At 42.5% G+C, this 26,225-nt stretch overlaps 1 protein-coding gene across 1 annotated transcript in view; it reads right to left on the bottom strand.

The window, feature by feature from the left end:
• The window catches only part of LOC147881951 (Sugar isomerase (SIS) family protein), an 86,547-nt gene that overhangs the window by 33,129 nt on the left and 27,193 nt on the right, over positions 1-26,225 (bottom strand). The window contains exons 15-16 of the mRNA XM_087402016.1: positions 26,124-26,177; positions 23,766-23,894 (exon numbers count right to left, since the gene is read on the bottom strand). Of these exons, the coding sequence (XP_087258142.1) occupies positions 23,766-23,894; positions 26,124-26,177 (183 nt within the window). The remainder of the gene's footprint in view (positions 1-23,765; positions 23,895-26,123; positions 26,178-26,225) is intronic.

Genomic DNA, 26,225 nt, shown 5'->3' with positions numbered 1-26,225 from the left:
CCAACAACTCAAGCAAGCACTCACTACCACACCAGCTATGGCTATTGCTGACCCAAACCTTCCATTTGAGGTCATGACCGACGCTTCCGACATCGCTACAGGAGCAGTCTTGATGCAAGAAGGCAGAGTTATTGCTTTTGACAGCCATAAACATTCTGATATCCAAACCCGATACCCGGTTTATGATAAGGAGTTTCTTGCCGTTGTACATGTTTATCGCTCTTGGAAACATTATCTCATGGGAGCCGACTCGGTGGTCAAGACAGACCATCACTCTCTAAAGTATATCTTTACTCAGCCAGTCATGAACGCTCGACAAGCACGCTGGGTTGAGTTTCTGGCCAACTTTCACATGACCATTAAGTACATTCTAGGACTACGCAATGTAGTTGCAGATGCTCTCAGCAGGTTAACTCTAGCATCAGCTATGGTAATCTCTACATTATCTGTGGATGTTCCAAATTCATTCCAAGGGAAGTATTTCAATGATAAAGACTTCGGCACAGCTGTTGGTAAATTGAAAGGAAAGGAAAGAGTGAACACAAACTCAGAATACTTGCATTATGGAATGAAGAAGAGTGAGGTCCTTAAGTAGGCACCTCATACATGCTCACTGACATCACTGATGACTTCAGAGCTCCACAATCATCTCCTCAATCTGCTCCTAGATTCTCTCAATCATCCTATGTGGCTCTCCATCACCTAACTGTGCTTGTGGGCACCTAACTGTGCCTCTAGCACTCACACATAGAAACCAAGGTGTGCCTGAGGCATACACCTTGAGATATCCCATCAAACCCCCCCTCAAGGGAATGCCTCAGGCTATGTCAAGGATACATCTAGTCTCATAGTTTCTCATGCCATCTCATGGTGGTCAAGGATAAATCTATGGCTAGGTTCTCATGCTAGCAAGGGTTCCCTTGGGTGTAAGGTAAACAAAAGGGATACAAAAAGACCTTCCAATGGTTATCTCCCCTGCATGTACATGCGCACAATGTTTGCAGGAGGTACCATGGAACAAAACATTCACATGGTCTACATCATAAGGTGACCAGAGGTGTTTACAAAACACACAAAACACAATAATTTATTTCATTCATTTTGGAGGACTATCCAGGCTGAGTACCTTGACATAAAAAGAGAGATCTGGAGCATAGATAGAGATGATTTAAAATGCATAATCTTCAAAGGATGCCTCATCTTGTGGAGGCTCATCAACTGAAAGTAGATTTGCATTTTCTGTTTTTGCTTTGGCTCTGCAAAACTTCTCATGATGGTTGTTCTTGCCACAGTGCTTGCATGGATTAATTTTGAAGCAGTCCTTTGAAAGGTGATATGTCTTTCCACAGTGATTGCAAGGGGTATACTTGCCCTTCTGGACTTTTACAGCATAAACAGTGTCATTGCCTTTCCTGAGCTCCATATACCTTCAAGATTAGGATTAGGAAGATTTTTCAAAGTGGTAACTATGTGATCATAATCTTCAGGCATACTCTTAAGTAACACTGCCATAGCATCATCTGGAGTAATAGGAGAATTGATAGAAGCTAATTGAGTCATAAGACTCCGCATATAGTTGACATGAGCTGCCAAAGTAGTGCCACTAACCATCTTCAATTCAAAGAAAGAGATTTTAAGTGATAATTTAGAGATGTGAGAGCTAGCACCAAAAATCATGTCAAGCTTCTGCCAAGCTTCTGAAGGAGACTCCAAGTCAGAGATATGGTGAATATAATCATCTCCTAAAGCAAGAGCAATGATACCATATGCTTTCTTCTCTCTAGCGGGATCCCTTGCCGGTCGTGTCGGAGTTGAGGATTCTCCAGTATTGGAGGCTGTAGAAGAAGCGGTTGGAGTCGGTTTGACAAGTCCCCATAGGTTCTCCCTCATCAATGCAAATTTCACCTTCATCTGCCATGTGTGGAAGCCCTTTCCATTGAACTTCTCTAGATTCAATAGGGTAGCCATGAGAGGGTCTAACCCAGATATTGGGCAGTGTCTATCTCTTTTACAAGGCAAAAAATAACTGAAAGACTTCCAAAATATAAGCACTTGATGTAGCAAAGACTAGTGACCAATATTCAATTAATGATGCTACTTCTTACATGCTTCATAGAGGTGGCTAAAATGAATACTTTCCAATCAAAACCAGGTCTAGTAATTCAAAGCAAAACTGAAGCCACACTTGTACTGAAGTTATTGAAAGTTTCAAAAAACCAGAAATGCTAGAATAGCATCTTATGTAGCATATTCTTCAAAAACTTGTCAAAACTGTCAAAACCAAAAGGCTGAACTTGGAGGACTTGTAGCTTACTCTTTAGAGCAAAGGAAAAGGGGGTTTTTTAGGCAAAAGAGAGCTGTTATACCACAGAAGATCCTCTGAAAGAAGAGGCGAAAAAACGCGTCAGAACTCCATAGCTTGCCTCTTCAAAGTCGACTGGTTTTTCACTGATTTCTCCTTGAATATGCAGCCATTGCTGCTCAGATTTCAGCACAGGATAGCCCAAGGCATGGAGAATCTACCCTTGAAAGGAATTAGAGGAAGATGAAGTGTGCTGAGAGAAAACGCAGAAGAAAGAGTCGACGGAATTCGTGTAATGGCGACGAAACGGGCGCGGTTTTCTTCAATTCCTCTCAGCCAGGGGTTCGCCCCTTTGAGGTGGATCTCCAGCAGGAAGGACGTGGGAAATGGCTGAGAACCGGAGGAGAACAAGCTTAAGCAAACTTTGGGAAGAAGAGAGAGAGATGGTGAAGAAGAAGATGAAGAAGAAGATGATGATGTGGCAGAAATGGGCTCAAGGGGGATCAAAGGGCTCTGATACCATGTTGGTAAACTGAAAGGAAAGGAAAGAGTGAACACAAACTCAGAGTACTTGCATTATGGAATGAAGAAGAGTGAGGTCCTTAAGTAGGCACCTCATACATGCTCACTCACATCACTGATGACTTCAGAGCTTCACAATCATCTCCTCAATCTGCTCCTAGATTCTCTCAATCATCCTATGTGGCTCTCCACCACCTAACTGTGCTTGTGGGCACCTAACTGTGCCTCTAGCACTCACACATAGAAACCAAGGTGTGCCTGAGGCATACACCTTGAGATATCCCATCAACAGCAGTACAAGTTCTTTCAAAAGATCAACCTTCGACTTCCGAACACAAGATTTTCTCATCCTATTCTTATACGGATGACCTTCTGTATTATCAAGATCGCGTCTGTGTACCACATGACAAGGATGTTCGACGTCTTTTGTTAAAAGAGCATCATGTAGTTCCTTATGCTGCCCATCCAGGCATCAACAAGACTTATAGGTTACTCAGTGCAACATATTACTAGCCTCAGATGAAAAGCGACGTCATCAAAATGGTTACATCTTGCTTATCTTGTCAACAAATAAAAGCAAGCCGACGACTTCCAGTAGGACTTCTTCAACCTCTTCCAGTTCCAATTGAAAGGTGGGAAAGTATTTCCATGGATTTCATTACAACACTACCACGATCAGACACTCAAGCAATACAAATATTCCTTGTTCTCTGCTATTTCAGTCTCCTTTCTGTTCCTTAGCACATTTCTAAATATAGTAAATCTAGGATTTCTTACAGTCCCTAAACACAAGTGCCCGAATACTTCCCTCAATCTTGATTACATAAAGGAACCTAAAGCCAAAGCATGGAAAGTTGAAGAGGCACTAATTTCAGTCTCATCTTCAACCTCCAAATCAATGTTCACATCTTCTATGTTTATTGTGGCCTCGTAAGAATCTTGGAAAGCAATCCAACTAGAAGCCTTTTAAATTCCTTTCTATATGGACTTTTCGAGCCTAGAAATGGATCACATGATTGCCACATCAACTAAAAGATACATCATGTGGCCAATAGCCGATATATGGAATCATCTTGTCAACTTTACATGGCAATTGTGCTCATAAATGCAAAGACGTCAAAATACGGTATCAAACAAGGACTCAAGTATAAATTAACACCATTGGTTTATATGCATTCGTCCACCACATCCAATGCATTAAGATGCTGCATCACATTCTTTCTATTTCCAATTATAGACCAAGGACGAGGAGGAGATTGGGGCATATAGAAAAGAAATGGGGGGAGGAAAGGGGAGGACCTGCCTTATGAAGACCAACCCACCGAGGGGAAGTACGAGCCTAGAATTCCTCATTGAATGCTAGACATCCAATAGGTACAATGTAACCTTTCTTGAAAACGTGTGTCAAATGTACAATATTTTTTTAAAAAATTACCTCCGAAAAGGAAGCAAGAAGGTTTTCACAAATCTTAAAAGATAAGGGGATAAAATTCTATGACTACTAAAAAGAAAAAATAAGATTTCTCTCTATACAATATTTACTTGTATATAGATTTATATTGGTTTTTTTTTACAAAATACAGTAAGAAGTAGTTTATACCATCCAAAACAAATTAAACCAGAGGTGGGAGAGTGAGAGCTCTATTCTTGGCCTATACTCCATGGGGATGGTCTATAATGCCACGCCATCCCAAGTCGATTCACATGAAAAACAACAATCCCAGGTCCTCATGAATGCCATCAATCTCTTGAGCGACTACGAAGGTCCCAATACATCTCTTTCACTGACTCCAAACAGTAAAAATGAGATTCAGCCCAAATGGTAGCTAGTATATCAATAGCATCACATGCGTGTCTACCAATGACCTGAGCACATTACAACACAATAATATCCGTCATAAAATAATCCAAGAAACCACCCCCTAGCCGAGCCCGCCTGTAAATAAAGAAATAGGTCTTGAGCCGAGATGGAAAGTAAGTACAAATCTTGAGGCTCCATGGTCCTCAGATTTGAAGGACCACGTCCATAACACTGTTGTGTGAAGAAGGCAACCAACCCCTCTGGCCCAAAGCTACTCCCTAGGTCAGAGTGATGGACTCATAGGTGATGTACGATAATAAACTCTTGTCCAAACCACCTTGGCAATATGGCAACTCCATAACCATGCTTGCTAGATTCCTCTATAAGCAAGCATCTCATACATAGGGAGAGCCTACCTATCTGTTAAAGCTTGCAGACCATCATCTCCCAATTGTACTGATGCCTTCTGGGCCCTGGTATGTGTCATGTAGCTTTCTTTGAAAAGCCATGAAGCTTCTCCTTCTCTAGTTGTAGGTTTAGTTTTCCATTTTCTAGCAAAGGATGCTTGGGATAAATTAGCTTCTCTTTATCAAGTTCGCAATGAGGCATGGGTTGCATATTTGAGAAGGCAATTGCAGAAAGTCAGCATGCAGGAAAGTGACTCTATGAATACATACTTAACAAAGGTCAAGGACCTCATGGAGTAACTTGCAAATATTGATGAAGTGGTGCCTAATTCTCAGCTTGTTAGCACTACATTGAATGGATTGCCAGACACATATCAAGGGTTTGCTACAACCCTTAGACTAGTGGCCAATGGAAATCCTGACCACTACTCATTTGATCAGTTAGTGACTTTGCTTTTGCAGGACGAGCAAAGTCGTGCTAATAGGCAAGCTACAATTCCTGATCATGCATTTGCTTCATAGCAGAAAGGAAAAGGCAAGACTTCCAAGCCCATGAGTAAGCCTAAATATGTGCCTAACAGTGGCAATTCCTCCAATGCATCCCAAAATGGTTGAATATGGTTGAGAATGAATCAAGATGCAAGCTTGTCACCCTCAACATAGATAGGGGGGGAGAGTATATGAAACCAACATGTCAACTTCTGGCTTTGCTTTGCAGTCCACAAGAGGAGTAGCTGAATGTTCAGCAAAGATTACATCTCTATTGACAATAATCTTCCCAGTATTTGGTTGGTACAACCGATACCCTCTGCTCTCCTGGCTGTAACCAATAAATATGCATTTAATTGCCTTATCATCAAGCTTATGTCTCAGCTGAGATGGTACACGTACATATGCAAGAGACCCAAAAATCTCATGTGTGAAAGTGAAGGCTTCCTGCCTTTCCATGCTTCATAAGGTGTAACAGTCCTCAATGCCCTTGTAGGTGATCTATTCAGCACATAGTTGGCACACATCATTGCATCAAGCCAAAATTTATTGGGCAATGACTTGGCCTTAAGCATGCATCTAGCCATCTCCATGGTGGACCAGTTCTTTCTTTCAGAAACAGGATTATGCTGAGGAGTATAAGGAGTAGTGCATGAGTGAACAATGCCCCGTGAAGACAAAAATGCATCAAACTCCTTTGACATATACTCTCCCCCCCTGAGGGGGGACTTTGACCAACAACATGAGCCTCCTGCGGGCCCTTCAACAAGCAATGATCAGCCAACAACACATGTTGATTTGCAGGTTCCTCTTCCAACACAAAATGATCCCAATATTCATGATGCAGTGATTGAAGAAAGAGTTGTCAATAGACAGCAAAGGCAAGTTCCCAGATGGCTTCTTGACACATTGAGGGACAGCAAACAAGATCAACCTCTTGCTGCTCGGACAAGATCAGGGAATAGACAGATGCATGGTCACTTTCTTGATTTTGCACTCCTTGCTACAGCTTGCAATGAAGAGCCTTTATGCCATAAAGATGCTTTTTACAGCAAAGAGTGGATGGATGCAATCAGAGCTGAGCTAAAATCTATTGCAAAAAATGACACATGGGAATTAGTAGATTCACCTCCTGGCAAGCATGCCATTGGTACCCGATGGGTCTACAAATTAAAATGGCAGCATAGATCGACACAAAGCCCCTCTTGTTGCAAAAGGGTATGCCCAACAACAAGGCATTGACTTTGAGGAGACCTTTGCTCCCACTTCCAGGATTACTACTATCAGAAGTGTCATTTCCATGGCAGCCCACCACAATTGGCAAGTGCACCAGCTTGTCATCAAGACTGCCTTTCTTCATGGGGATCTGCAGGAAGAAGTTTATGTGACACAACCTCCTGGCTTTGAGGTTGTTGGCTCTGAAAAACAGGTATGCCGACTGAGAAAAGCCCTTTATGGTTTGAAGCAGGCACCCAGGGCATGGTATGCCAAAATTCATGCACACTTACCGTCCCTTGGTTTTAAGAATAGCCCAACAAAGCCCACTCTTTATGTTCGTGGGAGTGGATCTGATTTTTTAGTGCTGATTTTATATGTGGATGACATGCTGATCACTGGCCCAGATACTCAGCATATTGCAGCTTTCAAGGCTGATTTGCAGTAAGCTTTTGAAATGTCAGACATGGGACAACTGCACTATTATTTGGGCATTCAATTTGCTCATGTTGAGGGGGGTATTATGATGACACAATCCAAGTATATTGGACAGCTCCTTAATCGTTTTCAGTTTGAGGATTGCAAGCCAATCTCTACTCCAGTGGACCCTAGCTTCAAATTTTCAGCTCATGATGGGAGCCCACCATGCGATATCACCCTTTACCAATAGGCTATTGGATGTCTCATTTACTTGTGCCACACCAGACCTGACTTACAGTATGCAGTATCCCAACTCAACAAGTTCATGCACATGCCCAGTTCATAGCATTGGCAGGTAGTGAAGAGAGTCTTCAGATATCTCAGAGGCACTCAAGATTTACCCCTCTTCTATGGTGATCAGGATTCAATTACCATGCATGCTTACACGCATAGTGACTGGGCAAGTTGTCCCGACACCAGAGTCACATACCAGCAACTGTTTTTTGCTTGGCAGTTGATGTATCTCTTGGCTCAGCAAGAAGCAACCAATAGTTGCCACATCCAACTATGAGATTGAGTACAAGGCAGCCTTCAGTGCTACAGTAGAGTGTGTCTGGCTTCGAAAGTTACTTGCAGATCTTGGTATCCACCAGACATCCTCCACTATGGTCTACACTGATAGGCAGAGTGCTTTGGCTATTGCGCGTAATCCAGTGTTTCATGCGTGTACCAAGCACATTGAGGTTCACTATCATTATGTTCAAGAGCGGTTGTCAGCAGGAGACATAGAGTTGTCCTACCTTCCCACAGAGGACAACATAGCAGATATGTTTACAAAGGCACTTCGTCGTCCCAAGTTTGAAGTCTTTCGACAGGCTTTACACTTGGTTCCCTTTGTTACATGCTTTGGCATACCTTGTACATTCATAGGTGGCTATATCCCTTAGGATGAACATGTGCCACCATGACCAGAAAATACCAGGTATTCTCAGACGTTTCCAGAATAGTTCAGTCCATACCATGGAGGGGGGTTTGTAGACCATCATCTCTCGGTCGTATTGATGCCCTCTGGGCCCTGGTATGTGCCATGTAGCTTTAGTTATTGGCACTTAGGTCACTTAGTACTTTTAGTGTCTTATGACACCTAGTACTAGTGGTACCACTAGGACACTCTCGTGAGCACAATGGAGAGCAAGAGTGATGAGCAAGAGAGAGAGTGAGCAAAACGTAAGTATACTGAATAGTGGATTGAAATGAAGTGAGTACAAAAGAGAATTGAGGGGTTTTGTGTAAGTGAAAAAACCCTATCCTATCCACTAACCGTAGTTAGGGATTGGATTGTGGTTAGGGGGAAAAACCTCAATGAGAAAAAAGTGCCCCTAACCTACTTATTACAATACATTGGCCACTGCCGAGAATATGATAATAATTCTAACACCCCCCTACAGTTCCAATGTGGTGTACAAGGTAGTGATCAATCACCAAAAGGAGATAAGTTTAGGACACTACGAAATGCCTCAAACTTCTCACGTGGAGTGCTTTGGTGAAGATGTTTGCAACATTGTCATGTGTTTACACATAGATCATACTGATCTCCCTTGCATGCAATTTCTCTCTTACATAATGATAATGAACCTCAATGTGCTTCATGCGAGCATGAAACACACGATTCTTTGCCACTGCTATAGCACTCTGACTATCAGTGAGAGTTAAAGAAGGACCCTCTAATAAGAGACAAAGATCAACGAACAAGCGTCGCATCTAACACATTCAACTATCGCTGTGAAGGCTGCCCTGTACTCATCTTCACATCAGGAAGTAGCCACTGTAGATTGCTTCTTGCTCAGCCAAGACATGCAAGATTTGCCCAAAAAGAAACAATTATCACTAGTGGACTGCCTAGCATCATAGTCTCCATCCCAATCTGAATCACTGTAAGCATGCATCTGCAAGTCACCCCCCAGGGAAACATCAAAGCCATAAGACTTTGTGCCTTGCAAATAATGGAAGATGCGTTTTACAGCCTGCCAATGTGTTGTCTTTGAGCTGTGCATATACCTACTCTCCTGAGATACTATATACTGAATATCGGGCCGTGTATTGCACAAATAGATGAGGCATCCAACAGCCTAGCTGTAAAGTGTGACATCCACTGATTCACCTGCATCATACATAGTATGCTTTAGCCCCGGCTCCATGGGAGTGGCTATAGGCTTACAATCATGCATGTTGAATCTATCCAAGAGCTTCTGCACCTACTTGGATTGGGACATAACGATGCCACACTTGTTTTGTATAAACTGGATCCCCAAATAAAAATTTAACATGCCCAAATCTGTCATGCCAAATTCAGCTTTCAACTCAGCTTTGAAATCTGCAATTATTTCCTCATTTGACCCTGTGAGCAGCATGTCATGTACATAAAGAATGATGACCAAAATATCCCCCCCATCCTTCTTGATCTAGAGGGTGCTTTCCGTGGGACTATTATGTAACCCCTTACTTGCCAGGAATGCATCAATCTTGGCATATCATGCACGTGGGGCTTGTTTTAGCCCATATAAAGCTTTGTTTAGCTTGCAAACCTGAAGTCCATTGCCAAAAAGTTCAAATCCAAGAGGTTGTTTGACATAAACCTCTTCCTGTAAGTCCCCATTAAGGAAAGCTGTTTTTATGTCTAACTGATGGACATTCCAAACAAAATTTGCAACCATGGCAATAACTGACCTTATGGTGGTCATCCGGGATATAGGAGCGAAAGTCTCCTCATAATCTATGCCCTTCTTCTGTGCATAGCCTTTGGCAACCAGCCTTGCCTTGTACCTATCAATGGATCCATCTGGCTTCCTTTTCACTTTGAAAACCCACTTGGTACCAATGGCATGCTTACTACCTGGTGGCAAATCCACAACATCCCAAGTCTGATTTTTCTCAATGGACTGCAATTCATTGTGCACGGCATGCATCCAATGCACATTATCCTTTGCTTCTTCAAAAGAGTCGGGTTCTTCTTCATCAAGAAGAGTACCCGCATAAGTTGTCTCAACTAAAAGAGCCCCCCCTTCGTGCCTTACTGCACTACGAGTCCTGCCAGGCAATGGGGCCTCAAGCCTACTCTCCCTGAGAGTCTGTAGCAACCAATTCGGGACTGTTTTGGCTGCGTGTATCTCTTGAATCTCTTGCCTGACAACTTCATCCACACCCTGCGAAAGTACAAAATCAGCCTATGGCTGAATTGGGACATGTGGATGATGAGGAGGTTGCTGTAGATTCTGATTTTCAGCATCAGCCTCAGGTGGGGAACCAAATGCTATAGGAAGCATCCCCTCAAAAACATCATCTGAAGAAGCGAGAATTGTAAATTCAGCATGTGTATGTGCTGAATTTTCTGAAAATATAACATCTGTGAGAAGCAGGATTGTAGAGACGATAGCCTTCGCTTTGTGCATTGTACCCAACAAAAATCCATTTAAGTGCCTTATCTGAGAACTTATGTCAAAACTCCACAAGCACGTGGACATATGCAACACAACCAAAAACTCTGAAGTGATCCACTGAAGGCTTTCTCCCATGCCATGCCTCATAGGCAGTGATTGTCTTCAAAGCCTTTGTGGGAGACCGATTCAAAACATAGTTTGCACACATGAGGCCTTCGAGCCAAAACCTGTGAAGCAACTTTTTACTCGTAAGCATGAATCTATCCATCTCCATAGGAGTGCGATTCTAACGCTCAGCTTTACCATTTTGCTGAGGTGTAAGCCTCACTGTAAGCTGATGTGTGATGCCTTTCTCCTTCCAAAATGCCTCAAACTCATGAGACATATACTCCCCCCCTCTATCTGTGCGAAGTGTCTGCACCTTGAGTCCTGTCTCATTCTCAACCATAGCCACAAAGTGTTTGAAATGCATAAACACTTCTGATTTTGCCTTAAGACCATAGACCCAAGTGTAATTGGTGAAGTCATCTATGAATGTAACATAATAGAGATAACCACAAAAAGCAGGTGTCCTCATGGGACCGCAGACATCACTATGTATCAGATGTAATTTACGTGTAGCTCTCACTGTACCATCCTTCTTAGAAGGAAATCTATGCATCTTGCCAAGGATTCAACCCTCACATGCATGAGGAGGAGGTGACTCCAAAGAAGGCAATGCATCCACCATAGCATGCTTATGAAGTGTCATTAAGCTACCATAGCTCATGTGCCCATACGTGGCATGCCATAACTCCGCATTCTGCATCACAGCAATGTGAGTGCTCATTGAAAGTGCAAGATCGGATCTTTTCTCATATATATCAAGTTGACAAAGACCCGATACAAAGTGCCAGAGTCATTCTCTTTGTCTCTGATTACACACTTAGAATCATTGAATATAACCTGAAATCCTCCTCTATTGAGAGAGGACATTGAAAGCAAATTTTGCTTTATACCTGGCACATACAAGACATCTGAAATTCTGAAATCTATGCTATCAGTGGATGTATGGATGATGTCTCTCACTGCACACACTGAATAAGAAGAATTATTTACACAAGTCACCTTCCTTTTAGTAGGTGGAGGATGCAGAGATGCAAAAAGGCTCTTCTTAGAAGTGATGTGCTTAAGGAGCGCAGCATCCTAGACAACATTTTCACGTTCTGAGAGACAGTGGATTGGTCCAGGGAGGAGTCATAGTCGTTGGCTGTCCTCCTCTTGGATTTCGAGAAGGCCTACAACAAGATGACTCTAGCTTGTGTTGTTGGCGAGGATGGCTTGACTCCGGTCTTCTTTCGGAACTTCTGAAGATCATATCCATAAACTCCATCACGCATAGCAAGGACTAGCTACTATGACATCCACACTGACGTCATCAGCACCCAACAGTGGGGGTAGACCATAGTATAAAAATATGATCTCACACATATAAATCCACACACCCACACATACTTGAGCATCCATTTATACAAAATCTTCCTACTGAGTTTCTGTCGGCACTCCAGACGTGAAGGGAACACTCAGCCATGACGAAGGCTAGCACTAAAGGAGAAGGCTAATCAAAAAGTAGCCCAAAATCAAAAGCATAAGGATCATCCTCAATAGTGGCTACAGTATCTGAACTACCCACTGAAAAATCTGAAATGCAAGACAAATAGACATAGTGCTCTTCCACAAAGTTGGTTGTAACATCTCCCCCATCATGTGCGTGAGGAGCTGATGCATCTGACACAGCCACACCTGAATCACTTTTCTTATGCGCTTCTTGCATTCACCAATATAATGACCTGGCTTCTAACAGTAGTGACAAATGCCCTTCTTTTTAGGCTTATCTGCATCACCCTTAGCCTTATAAGAGGGCTGTCTTGAATCAGCTTTATGCTGATTGCGGGCTGATTGGCATGTTGCTTTTGCTGCCCTTTTCCCTTGGGCTTAAACTTAGAAAGCATGGCATGCTCGCCACCCGTGTTGCCATATTTCTTCATGTCTGCTCTTCCTGCAACAGAAGTCCTACCAACTCGTGAAAAGAGAGAGGATTGCTGCCCCCCCTCAACGACAAATTCAGCGAGGTGTGGAAACCAAGATAGGACTCGGGAAGAGAATTCAGAGTGGTGGTAATCATCTCTAAATCCGGAATAACTTCATCAATATTCAACAACTGCTCCCTCAAATCCTGAAGCTTTGTGAGGTGAGTATTCATGGAATCTCCCTCATCCATATGCGTATGAGATAGCTCTCTCTTCAGGAAGGAAACTCTGGTATCATTTCTTGCTGCAAACATCCTCTCTAAGATCTCCCAAGCTGCCTTTGAGGTCTTGCATGACCGAATGTGAGAAATAATGAACCTCTTGACAGAAAGAGAAATCACTGATAAAGCTTGTGCATCCCTAGAATCCCATCTTTTCTGCTCTGCTGTGGGAGCCACTGGAGCAGCAGCTGCTCCAATTACTTGTGCTGCATTTTGACCTTTACCCCTGCCTCCAGCTATAGGAGTGACTGGTGTAGCCACAGAATCTGACCTTGCTTCATCTCCATTGACATAATCCCAAAGATGTCTGCCAACCAAGATGTTGCGAACCATAAAACTCCACAAGGAGTAGTTGGTGCCATCCAACTTATCCTCCTGTGTGAGGACTCCAAACACCTCATTGGGGTTGTTCTGAGCCATTTTTGCCAGATAAACTCAAAAAACACAGCAAACTAGACAAGTAAAATCCCTTCTTGGGATGTAAAATGCACAACCAGAGTTTGCCAAAGAAAATCTGCCCACAGTGACAAATACTGTCACAGCCAATCAAAGGCTTGAAATGCACCACAATGCTTTGCAAATGCCCAAAATTCTGCAAAGAAAATCTGCAAAAAGTGGCAAAAGTCTGCAAATTGACTCACACTGAGTCCAAAATTGCTTGCAAATCTCCCAAATGGTATTTCAATTGCCAAATGTTATGCTCTAGCCGAGATACCATGACCTCGGAAAGATCGGTGAGCATTTTCTCTTAGATGACCGACTTTTGTAATATTTTATGTGCGTAAATAAAATGGTCAAGGGAAGTAACTGCCAAGGTCCTAGGTGAGGGTGTATTGGCATCGACTAGGTGGTTCTGAGTGCTCAGGCCTAGGTGCACCTAAATGTGTAATAATGCCAAGGGGCAAATGTTTTAATTGTGCCCCAAGAGAGGGGTAAATGGTGTACCAAGCTAAAGGTCTAAAATTATGACATGTGGCAGGGGGAACCATCTAGGGAACTGAGGGCTTGTGGATAGGCATGAAGGAAAAGAAGTAACGTATCTTTGTGAGCATGCCATCCATGAGATAGGCTGGGAGGAAAATTATGATGCCAACACCTGTGACTACGTATTACCCGTAATTTGACGGAACAATGAGAATAGAAAAGTTATGTATCATTTGGTATCAGAGCTTCAGGCTGGACGAGGAGTAGCGTATGAAGGAAGTGCAGGGTGGCACGGACGGCCATCGAAAGACCAGAGCGCAGGCACGGGATGCGTGACTGTTCGTGGGCTTAACGAAGTGGTCTGATCAACGCTGGCCTAAACGCTTTGTTCGCTTCCATGCGGGGCAGAGCTATGGCTCTGAAGTTACGGGGAGGCCTTCGACGCGACATGTGGAGCTGGGTGAAAGATCTGCGAAACAGAGGCAATACGTGACGATGGACGGCTCTGTGGCCTTGCAGCTTAAGTTCCAAAGAGGCTGCGGTTAGCCTTGGTGCAAGTTTGTGGAAAAGGCAATAGTCTACGAGCACCAACTTATCAGTCCTGGCATGTGCAACAACTAGAAGGGAGCGTTTGTGGTCACGAAAAAAGCCCGTGAGCATTTAGGCTGATTCTGAAACACATAGCAGGCTGATTTTGAAAGAGAGAAGCGAATAGCTGGGTGAGTGCCTTGGTTGGTGGCGCAGATTTTCGAGGCTTGCAAACGCTTGGCAGAAGAAATAAATCAAGACATTTGCGATTCGTGGAACTTCCAGGCAGCATCATTTTTCCTTCTATATATAATTTTAGTTTCCAGTTTGCAGTCGATTTGTTCCTGTACAGCAGAGTTTGCAGTTTATTATTCCTATACAGCAAAGGGGAATCTGAAGTTATTTATTTTAAAAAAAAAACTATTTTCTCTTTTGAAACAATGGAGGCAGAGGGACAAGATTCCAGGGTAAATCCTGGTGAATCTAGAGCGCGGTCTATGCAAGAAATGTCCCATCACACAACACCTACTCTGGTGGGTAGAATTTCTGTATTAGAAGATGCTTTACAGCAGATCATGAACCAGCAGCTTCAAGTGAACGCTGGTCAAAATGAAATTAGAGAGATGGTACAAGCCTTGTCGGCTAGACCATATAGAAATGAAAAGGGTAAAGCTCCAGTATACACTCATCAGAACGTGCGAAGGTCAAGGTACCTAATATTGCCAACTATAGACCGAAAAAGTACGCTAGTCGGATGACCGAGCGCAGTTCTGATGTGATCGAGGTTTGGTTACACAAATGGGAAGAAGCCTTCGCCATTTGTGAAATCAGATATGATCGAAAGAAAATCCGCGAGACCACTCACCTGTTTATTGAGGCAGCGGATAGATGGTGGATTAAGCAACAGAAAGATCAAGTTGCCCCTACCACCTGGGAAGGGTTTAAGGCTGAATTTAAGAAACACTTTCTTCCACCTGACGAAGAGTCCCGAGCTTGGGATGCTTATAGAAACCTTCACTAGAGGAATTTGTCGGTGGCAGAGTACACTGATAAGTTCAGGGAATGTGTTATGAAAATAACAGACCCTCTCCCTATGTCGGTTCAATTGAAAGACTATATCTATGGACTGAACGACAAGATTAAAATGGAAGTTCGCGCTAAATATGTGACTACATTAGATGAATCTATTGCAGTAGCCCTGAACTATGAGGATGCCAGAGGCAAATCTAGTGGATTTGTGCAGGCAGGGACTCAGCATGAGTACCCGAGAAAAGGGGGATTTCAGAGGAAATGGACTTCAAAGGCAAGTGTCTCGCAGCCAAGTGGCCAAACCAAGCAGGTGAAGCCGGTTGAGGGACCAGCAAAGACAAGTACCACCGTTAGAGTGAAAAGAAAAGTAACTCCAATGGCAGCCCGCGCTTGGTCAAAGTCCTCGTTGACCCCTGAGCAAAAAGAGAAAGCTAGAAAAGAAGGATTGTGCTTCGGCTGCCTTCACCGACATCAGTGGAAAGATTGTCCACTGAACAAAGACCGTCGCATGGCCAATATGATAATATCTGAATGCGACACGAAAATGTAGGAGAGTCCCAATGCGGAACATATGCAGATGCAATTGGCGGGACCTTCTCAGAGGTTAGTACCTGTGTTGTTAAGTGTGTCTGTTACTAAGTTAGTAAGCGGTGCACCTGATAACATCCTTTCAAAGCCCGCAGCAACGGGGTATACAGTTTTCGATGAGCCCGAGTTAATTAAAATGAAAGGGCAAGTAGCCAATCATGATGTGATTGTGTTGTTCGACTCAGCGTCAACACATAACGTAATTAACTCGAAGCTTATTAAGAGGCTCAAGTTGAAAACTAGTCCGTCTCAATATGCTTACACGGTCAGGATGGCAGACGGAAGTTCAACTGAAGTATGGGACCAAAGGGTTACCCAGTTGGAACTTCGAATACAAGACTATGTTGAGAAGCTGGACTTTGAGTTGACCAGGCTTGCTCATGCAGATATAGCCCTAGGTATGGCTTGGCATTTTTTGAAAAATCCAACCATTGATTGGAAAAAGCATATTTACCAGTTCAAGATGAACGGAGTAGAATATGTTTTACGAGGTGAGAAGGATTTACCTCGAGGACCATTGATTTCAGCCATGGAAATTCGGAAGACTCCGAAAGAGTTTCTGTGTCTGTGTATAGTATCGGTAGAGTCGATTGATGATGCACCGGCTAGCACTAAGGCTACCCAAGATGGGAAAATGGCCGAGTTGGCTGAAGAGATATCGGAGAAGTTCTCTAATTGTTTTAGGGATGAGTTACCTTATGGGTTACCTCCAGAGCGGAATGTTCAGCATAAAATTGAGCTTATCCCGGGGGCATAACCTGTAAATAGACCTCCCTATAGATTAAGCTTTACAGAAGAAGCTGAGGTGCGAAGACAGCTGGAAGAATACCTCAAGCTGGGACAGATTCAACCCAGTTTTTCACCTTTTGCTTCCCCTGTGATATTAAAAAGAAAGAAAGAAAATACTTTTCGTCTCTGTATAGATTATAGAGCATTGAATAATATCACTATTAAGCACAGGTATTCGATGGCTCGGATCGATGATTTGCTAGATGCATTACATGGGGCCGTAATTTTCAATAAGATAGATCTTAAGTGTGGCTACCATCAGATCCGTATTAGAGCCAAGGATGTGCATAAAACCGCTTTTAGAAGCAGGTTTGGACATTATGAGTTTTTGGTAATGCCCTTTGGACTTACCAATGCTCCAGCTACATTCGTCATGCTTATGAACGATTTACTACGTCCGTATATCGAAAAGTTTGTAGCACATTTTATTGACGATATTCTGGTATTCAGTAAAAGTATAACTGAGCATCACGAACACTTAAGAATAGTGTTCAGTACTTTGAGGAAAGCCAGTCTTTATGTAAATAAGAAGAAAACTATACTGTGTATGGTTAGACTTGAATATTTAGGATTCATAATTACTCCAGAGGGGGTAGAAATGGATCCAAAGAAAGTGGCTGCGATACTGACTTGGCCAATCCCTCAGAGTTTGACCGCTTTGCGATCATTCTTGGGATTTGTCCAATTTTATCGAAGGCATATCAAAGGATATTCCAAAATAGTATCGCCATTGACTGATCTGACCTCAGATAAAGTACCTTTTATTTGGGGACAGAATCAACAAGAAAGTTTTAACACCATAAAACAAGCTGTGGTCATACTGGTGTTAAAAATAGTTCATCCCCAGAAATCGTTGTTTCTGGAAACCGATGCGGTATTGCGGTAGGAGCAGTTCTCCTCGAAGAGGGAAGGCCAGTAGCCTTTGAAAGCAAGAAGCTTTCTCCCCCTCAACAGAATTGGCCAACTCATGAATTAGAGTTGTATGCTGTTGTCCATGCTTTGAAAACATGGCGACATTATTTGTATGGATCAGAGTTTTATGTGGATGTTGATCATAATACTCTGAAACATTTTAGTAAACAACCTGACTTGAAAGGCCGCCAAGCTAGGTGCGCAAAACTCATGCAGGAGTTTAATTTGACGATTCGGTACCGAAGAGGAAAAGATAATAAAGTTGATGATGCGTTGTCACGCATTATGCATAACATGAGTTTCACGGTGTTAGAGAGTGCTCTAATGACCAAGATTAGAGAAACTCAAAAGGTGGACGAGTTTGTCCAGAGCCTATGGCCTAAGGCTCATGTGTTAAAACCCGGGGAAAAGGATGACCTGGCATCCAGAAAAGGCCAAACGTATGCAAGATATGCCATAAGGGATGGTATGCTGAAAAGAAATGGCAAGGTAGTAGTATCTAATTAGAATGATCTCAAGCAGAGAGTCATTCAACAATGCCATGATAGCCCATGTGCGGGACATCCAGGAGTCAAGAAAACATATGATCTCGTGAAGCGAGATTTCTTTTGGCCAAAGATGAAAAAGCATATTCATGAATATGTGACACGTTTTTCGTGTCAGGTAAGTAAGGCAAAACGTGCCTGAAGCCACCCGGACTTTTACAGCCCTTGGAGATACCACTAAGTAAGTGGGAGAGCATTTCCATGGACTTTATTGTAGGGCTGCCTATGACACAAGGTGAATATGATTCTATCCTTGTGGTGGTTGATCGTCTTACCAAGATGGCTCGCTTCATTCCAACTAGAGAGTCTGTTAGTACCCCGCAAGTGACGGATTTGTTTATTAGACATATATTTCGTCTGCATGGATTATCTAGATCCATAGTGTCATACAGAAATGTCAAATTTACCAGTCATTTTTGGACAGCGGTATTTGAGACACTAAGGACTGAGTTGGAAATGAGTAGTGGGGATCATCCAAAAACGGATGGTCAGACGGAAAGAATCAACCAAATTTTAGAGGATATGCTTAGAGCATATGTGTCATTGAGAGAACATACATGGGACAAGTGGTTGCCATTGTTAGAGTTTGCCTACAATGATAGAAAACATTCCTCTACAGGGTTAAGTCCGTTTGAACTGAATTATGGTTATAGGCCAGCGAATCCAACTATAGTTGGAATACCTCAGAAAGTGCCTAGTGCCGTGAACTTTGTGGTTCAGATGCCAGAGATGCTAGCACTTGCGAGAGCAAACATCCGCCAAGCTATGGATAGAGCTAAGGCGTATGCGGATGTAAACCGATCCACTAGAGAATTTAAGGAAGGAGAAAAAGTTTTTCTCAGAGTTCCTTCGCACTCTAAGTCTTTGACTGTAGGAGAGTGTGCTAAGTTATCACCTCGATATTGTGGACCATGGTTAATTCTAAAAAGAATAGGCAAGGTAGCCTATAAATTAGAATTACCACCGGGGTGTAAGGTGCACCCAGTGTTTCATGTTTCTCGTTTAAAGAAATTTTTGCATACAGGTGACTCACTAATCGAAGGTGTTGTTTTGTTTCAGGAGATAGAGGATAATGCAAGACGCAAACCAACAAGAATCCTGGACCGAGGAACAATGCAAGTGCGCAATCGAAAGATACCCACGGTGTTGGTTGCATGGCATGGTCTACCTCTATCAGAAGCTACTTGGGAATCCGTATACCAGTTACGGAGTGTTCCCAGATTTCATCATCGAGGACGCTAATGCTTGAAGAGGGAAGGAATGTTATGCTCTAGCCGAGATACCATGACCTCGAAAAGATCGGTGGGCATTTTCTCTTAGATGATCGACTTTTGTAATATTTTATGTGCGTAAATAAAATGGTCAAGGGAAGTAACTACCAAGGTCCTAGGTGAGGGTGTATTGGCATCGACTAGGTGGTTCTGAGTGCTCAGGCCTAGGTGCACCTAAATGTGTAATAATGCCAAGGGGCAAATGTTTTAATTGTGCCCCAAGAGAGGGGTAAATGGTGTACCAAGCTAAAGGTCTAAAATGATGACATGTGGCAGGGAAAACCATCTAGGGAACTGAGGGCTTGTAGATAGGCATGAAGGAAAAAAAAGTTACGTATCTTTGTGAGCATGCTATCCATGAGATAGGCTGGGAGGAAAATTATGATGCCAACGCCTGTGACTACGTATTACCCGTAATTCAACGGAACAGTGAGCATAGAAAAGTTATGTATCACCAAATTGCATCCGAATGCCAAAAGCCCCAATTTCTTCAGGGAAATTGCGTCCAAAAGAGGGCAAATTAACTGAAAGCCCCAAAAACGCCTAAAATTGTAGTTCAAAACCAAAAGCCCCAAATTTTGAGGTGAAATTCAATAAATGTTACTTAAATTTCAAGTCTCCTGCAAAAGCCCCAATTTCTTGGGCAATCTCTACAATTTGCTTGCAGTGTCTGCCAAAAAATGCATAAAAGCCCCAAATCTCTTCTCCAAAATTGCAATGAACCTGTAAAGAACCCAAAAGAATGCACGAAACAGTACGTACAGTACGAACTGTACGACAGTACGGACCTGTCCCACGTGCGTTGTACCCGTAGTCAGAGCAGTTATGTATGGACGGCTGCAGTGTACGGACGGGCAACAGTTTCAAAATCCGTACAACGTACGGACACTGTACAGCTACTTGCGCGCACGTGCAGTTGGCTGACGACTTGTACGAAAATGTTTCGTACAATATTCCATAGAGTGTACGGCTGGCGGATAGGAGGTGCGAAAGGAAAGCTGATCGTTGTACGGTCTGGCGACTTTGCGTTCTGTGTGCAGGTACGGACGGTGAGCAGTGAACGTACGGTCTATTACAGTCGAGGAAAAAAGCTGGTATGGATAGTAGCGAATCAGTGTATGACGCAAGGCAGCTGTACGAATGACGCTCATGGATTGTAGAACGGCATAGGGCAGCTGGGCCTGGTACGGACGTACGGAACAGCCAACAATGGCTGTACGGACTTGTTCACGGGCGGCTGTACGGAATGGCACACAGATGGAGGACTAAAGGGCTGAAGCTTGCGGATGAGAAAATAAGTCCGAGAGCTGAGCCTGCTCTGATGCCAAATATGAGCACAATGGAGAGCAAGAGTGATGTGTGTGTGTGTGTGTGTGTGTGTGTGTGTGTGTGTGTGTGTGTGTGTAAGAGAGAGAGAGAGAGAGAGAGAGAGAGACCCTCATGTAAATCTTGCTGATAATATACTCATGGATTTACCAAAAAAATGTGTGTGTGTGTGTGTAAGAGAGAGAGAGAGAGAGAGCAAAACGTAAGTGTACTGAATAGTGGACTGGAATGAAGTGAGTACAAAAGAGAAGTGAGGGGTTTTGTCAAAGTGACAAAACCCTATCCTATCCACTAACCGTAGTTAGGGATTGGAGTGTGGTTAGGGAGAAAAACCTCAATGAGGGAAAAGTGCCCCTCACCTACTTATTACAATACATTGGCCACTGCCTAGAATATGATAATAATTCTAACAACTCTGTCCTAGGGTTCCCTTTTATTGTACTTTGTACTTTCGTTCTTTCATAGTTGATGTGATGGCTTTCAGCTCTTGCTCCATTCTTGTGGATCCTTCTGCTTCCTTGAGCCTACAAAGCTAAGAGCCAACTAAAATGAATAGTTAGCCAAAGAAAATATGAGATTTTCTTGGCCCTATTGATTCCCAAAAAAAAAGACAAAAAACGCAACACATGACGCTCTAAAATCCCTTGTGGGCCTTCCAGTACTGCAGGTCTGGGTAGATGATGGGTGGCTCTGCGGAACCTTGTATCCAATCCTCATGGAATATTAAAAGAAAACATGAGAATTTCGAGCAGCGGAAGCTGGCCATGACCACTCCCCTGGATCCCATCTCAGAAAGAGGTCTCCCTTGAAATATCCAAAGATTCCACCTGGGCTTACATGCATACGTCTCTAAGGACCAAACACTCCGCATGCATCCTATAACTCTCATCCTCTGCCAGTCAAAAATCTACTGATCCAATGGCTGAGTAAGAGAGAGTCTGTGGGCTTGGTTTTTTCAATTTTACTTGAGGCTAATCTAAAGTCATATAGATTTTGGGACTACTTTAAAGGAGAAAGGAGGGTTTCAATACTGCCTATGGAAAGTAATTGCACATTGTTATGGCAAGAAACTGCATACAGGGGGTAATCAGCAATGTGTAGAAAGAAAGAAAGTTTATTAAAGTCTTCGGAAGACCCATGGGTCCATGAGACTGTGAGAACTTAATACAAACAAGCTGAAAGGGTGAAGCTACTAACGAGCATCAACACCCATGCAGAAAGCGAAATGCTACATAGCCATATCAGAAAAGCTAAATGCTACATGGCCATATCAGAAAAACGTCCTCTCCATCATCACTATCATCATAATCATCATCAAATAATATGTCATCTGAGTACAAAGTGAAATATGCTCCAATGTCACAGCTATGGTCCACTCTATCTCTCCTCGGTAAGGGTGGGGGAGCGAGAGCATTAAATCAAAGATGTAATGATACTGGCTACATGTGGGCGCAATCCTACGCTGTCTCTTGGCCACAGCTCTATGTCTATCAAGGACGACCGTGACCACTATCGGTCGCACTCCCACTTTGAACAAGGAGGGAATGTCCCCAAACATAATCTGTGCGTCAATCCTCTGCCTGAGTTGTTGTGTCACTGGCTCAAGATCACAATCGCATCTAGGGCCCATAGAGTTGGAGCCTGTATGGTCTGGCTCGAAGAACTCTGTAATCATGCTCTGAGAAGAGTCTACCAGGGTATGCTCCTCTTGTTTCTATAATCAAAGTAGGTGCTTACAATGTTTGACTACCTCATGAATGAACGCAGCCAAGCATTATGGGAAAGAGAGGAACCAGGATAACAATCCAGAGCTATCTCTGAATAGACAATAGAAACGTCCTGGAATCTCGTAGTACACTAGGCATCTGAAAATGAAATGCTCCTCAGACTCAATCTCCTGTAGGCCATATAAGGTGCATATGTGTCTCTCCCTCGGTAAACCTTCTACTCAGCCACTCTCAATGTGGAGTCTCTATGAAGAGACCTGAAAATTGCTCAATACAGATCCTTAGTGAATGGGGTAAATGAATCCGCATATATCCCGATGGGTCAACAAACCTTCATCTAAGATATGTAGGCAATGATCTCTATAGAAGCTGAGCTTCACTGGGAGCTCAATCGGTTCCAACCAGATCCGGAATGTGTGTAGCTGCAGAAGATCCTCACGTATGACCTGGTTGATGATCAAAACTCACCCTAGATAATCTGTTGAGGAACAAACGGTTTTCTATGAACCATCCATGATAACATGAGTACCTGTAGCCCCTCTGCGCGAGGCTACTCAGCATAAAACAGATCTGGCCCCCAACAAGGGCTGCCATACATCCCTTCTGGTCAGACCAGGGGAGTCAAAAAGTAAGCAATTGGTCAGAGGGTCTTGAAAGTGTGAGCGGAAGCACTACCATCTCGCCAACAAGGCGTGCCCTCTACTTAAGTGAGCCTGCATCAACGGTCTCATGGTGAAAATAGGTCCGAAGACGATAACCCCCAAGTATGTGTATGAAATTAAAGATTTGATTCGAGTAGAGATGAGGGTCAGTTTAGTATAATGTTTTAAGGCTTTCAAATTGATGACAGCCAGCTTTTTAATCTCTCATCTCGTAGCAAGAACACGTGAAATTCATAAATAGGCCAAAGCTTCCAGCTTTTGTATGCAGGAGTAGCATTATTTAACAACCATAGGAAGGGCTTAGGGTAGATATCATGCTTTTTTTCTTTGTTATTGGGGATAAAAAGAAGAAAAGAAGTAGCAAGAGAAAGCCGCAATGCCACTATATTACACACATAAAAGATTTTGCAAATTCTCTTTTGTCCACTATACTATACTATGAATGTCCAAAACTTCCTAAATCCTCATTTGCCCATTGTATAGAGCCATAAATATCCTCGCTTTGTCTAGTATCATAATAACTATAATCATATGGCATGTAAAATATATAGCTTTAAACTTAAAAGCAAACATTAGTAAACCTGGTGGATCAGCTGGTAGAAACTGTGCTGCCCATTGGTACCGGGTTCCCCAAAGTCGATCTCACCCGCTTCATATGGAAGAGGCACACCCTCTATAGAAACACCCTTTCCATTGCTCTCCATACTAAGCTGAAATAAATTCTCACACAAATTAAGGCAGTCTTTTGGAATGTTACTTTAAAGCTGCACAAATTCTAGCTGCCACAATATAACATGCACCAGCGAAAGCTCGGAATTGTGTTAAATATTTTTGTACTAATACATGTTTTATTGCTTAGAAATTCAAATTGCAATAAAACAAAAAGAACCCATACATGTCAATTACATACAGAAAGTAACAAAGAGTAATTGGAGATAATCTAAAAAGAACCATGAAACAAGCATAGGGTGTAGAACAATATCAAGAATAGCGAAATTGTGGTCTCCTCAAAATCCTCAGAATTAGATGCCAAGAGTCAATGGACCTCTTTACCTTCAGACAGGATCTTTTAAACTAAGTTGGTGAGAATCTTGAAATTGGCAGAGGCAATAGCAGATGGAAAGATAGTCTATGACGTCTAGAAGAGCGTCCATCGGATCAGCTATCAAGTTGACTGAGGGTTTCACTCTGTACTTTTTGGTTTTCCTTTAATTAGCCGATAGGAGCAATTGGAGGGTAGTGCAAGATGTAAATATAAATGTACATGCATAACTAGAAGTTTCCAAAAGGATGAGCGGATGAACGTATGTTTGATGTACACATTCAATGCACATCTTGACAAGCCTTTTTACAGTTCTTCACCTAACAAATGTGCTGATAATAACCTTCATTATATGATTTTGAATAACAATCAGTAAAATTTGCTATTTCAAAGTTAACCTAATGAAAATCTGATTATCTGACGAACAGAATACTATTTTCCTGTCAGTGGACTTAACAGAAATTGCTGGAAGTCACTACATTGCATAGACCAGCCTATAGACATCTTCCTCGAAATAAAACGACAAATTTACAAAGTCTTAATCTCAAATGGATCTCTCATGCCTCCACACATCATGACTTTATTGTGTCAAGATGCGTAGATATTGGCACCCTTGGATTCACCTATGATTGAAGCTCAATGAAAGCATCGTGCCCTCTTAAAAAGACAATCGCAACTTCCCAAAACTGAGATAGGCTATGGTAACGAGTCTACAGGAGTCTTGAGCCCCAGCAAAGATAACCCCCCAAAAAAAAAGTTGTCCAAAGATGATCCCACAATGACCTGAATTGATCTATGAATAATGTCTAACATAAGAGTCTCTACATGAAGAGTCAATCCTTCAGCAGAAAACTTACAAGAGACCCAAAGGAGCGTGATTGGTATCTAGTTATTTACTGCCGTTTTTCCATTTAAAACATCAAATCAAATAGTAAATCCTTGTCTTAAAATGCTAAAGCTTGAAATCCTAAGCAATGCCCTCAAAAACTTCCTACAGAAGGTGGGACCAATGAGAATTAAGAACATTGCACAAACCGTAAAGAGCCCTTATGTCAACAAGAGGCAAAAGCATTGGAGTGCTTTGATAATTGTCAAAGGAGGGACAGCAAGGATTAATAGGAGCTTACTGCCCTATAGTCTGTCTTGTACATGTCTCAGCAATTAATGTAACATTCCTTTGTGACCATAGTTTTCTTTCAAGTCTTCTGTAATCTTTACGTAGAATGCCAAAAAAGCTGCAGTGTGTCTCAAGGCACCTTTGTGACCCTAATTTCCTTTCAAGTCTGAATTCTTACCATTTAAATTATTTACACAAAAAACAATTACTAAAGAAGAAGGAACTTCAAGAAATCTTGTGAGTCTCAAAGGGCATGTGTCCTCCAATAGCTTGACATCTCTCTTCTATCTAACTGTTCATAGGGCGTGCGTGTTCATTTAGGCATAAAAACCCCTTGGGGGATGGACCTATTTATGCATAAGCCCTTTCACTGCGCACACATCTAAGTAAAGTGAACCTCTCCTATGACTGGAAAATATGGTTCTTTCTGCTGCTTTCATACCAATTAGCGTATTGAAGCATGAATCACAATTTTTACATGACAAAGGGTGTGTACCCTTACCACTCTTCTTAAAATATTGTATGCCACCCCTAGCACCATTCAAGACAATCTAGAATACCGTGCACCTCTGAAATTCAAAAGACATGTTTTCCAACTTGCAACTGTGTATAACTAGCTTTGATAATCCATTATGATTGTTCCCCATTGATTTACATCAAGCTGAAACGTTATCAATCATATGCCTCACACACCCATTAACCCACAAAATTTGAGAACTTGAGAAAAAGCAGATGCTGTACATTAAAACACTAATGCATAGGTACTTTAGAGGCACCTGCCTGCTGAATATGGGGAGCAAACTTTTCCAAAGCTTGACAATATGGCAAAATCGCCTACAAATAAAACATACAAGGCTTTGTCACTTCCCAACAACAAAGGTA

The sequence above is a fragment of the Dipteris shenzhenensis genome, chromosome 30, assembly GCF_047967505.1.
Source record: "Dipteris shenzhenensis isolate YYH24624 ecotype China chromosome 30, Dip_SZ_1.0, whole genome shotgun sequence".
Lineage (NCBI taxonomy): Eukaryota > Viridiplantae > Streptophyta > Polypodiopsida > Gleicheniales > Dipteridaceae > Dipteris > Dipteris shenzhenensis.
Note: the sequence above shows the minus strand (reverse complement) of the source record. Positions and strands in the feature narration are given on the sequence as shown.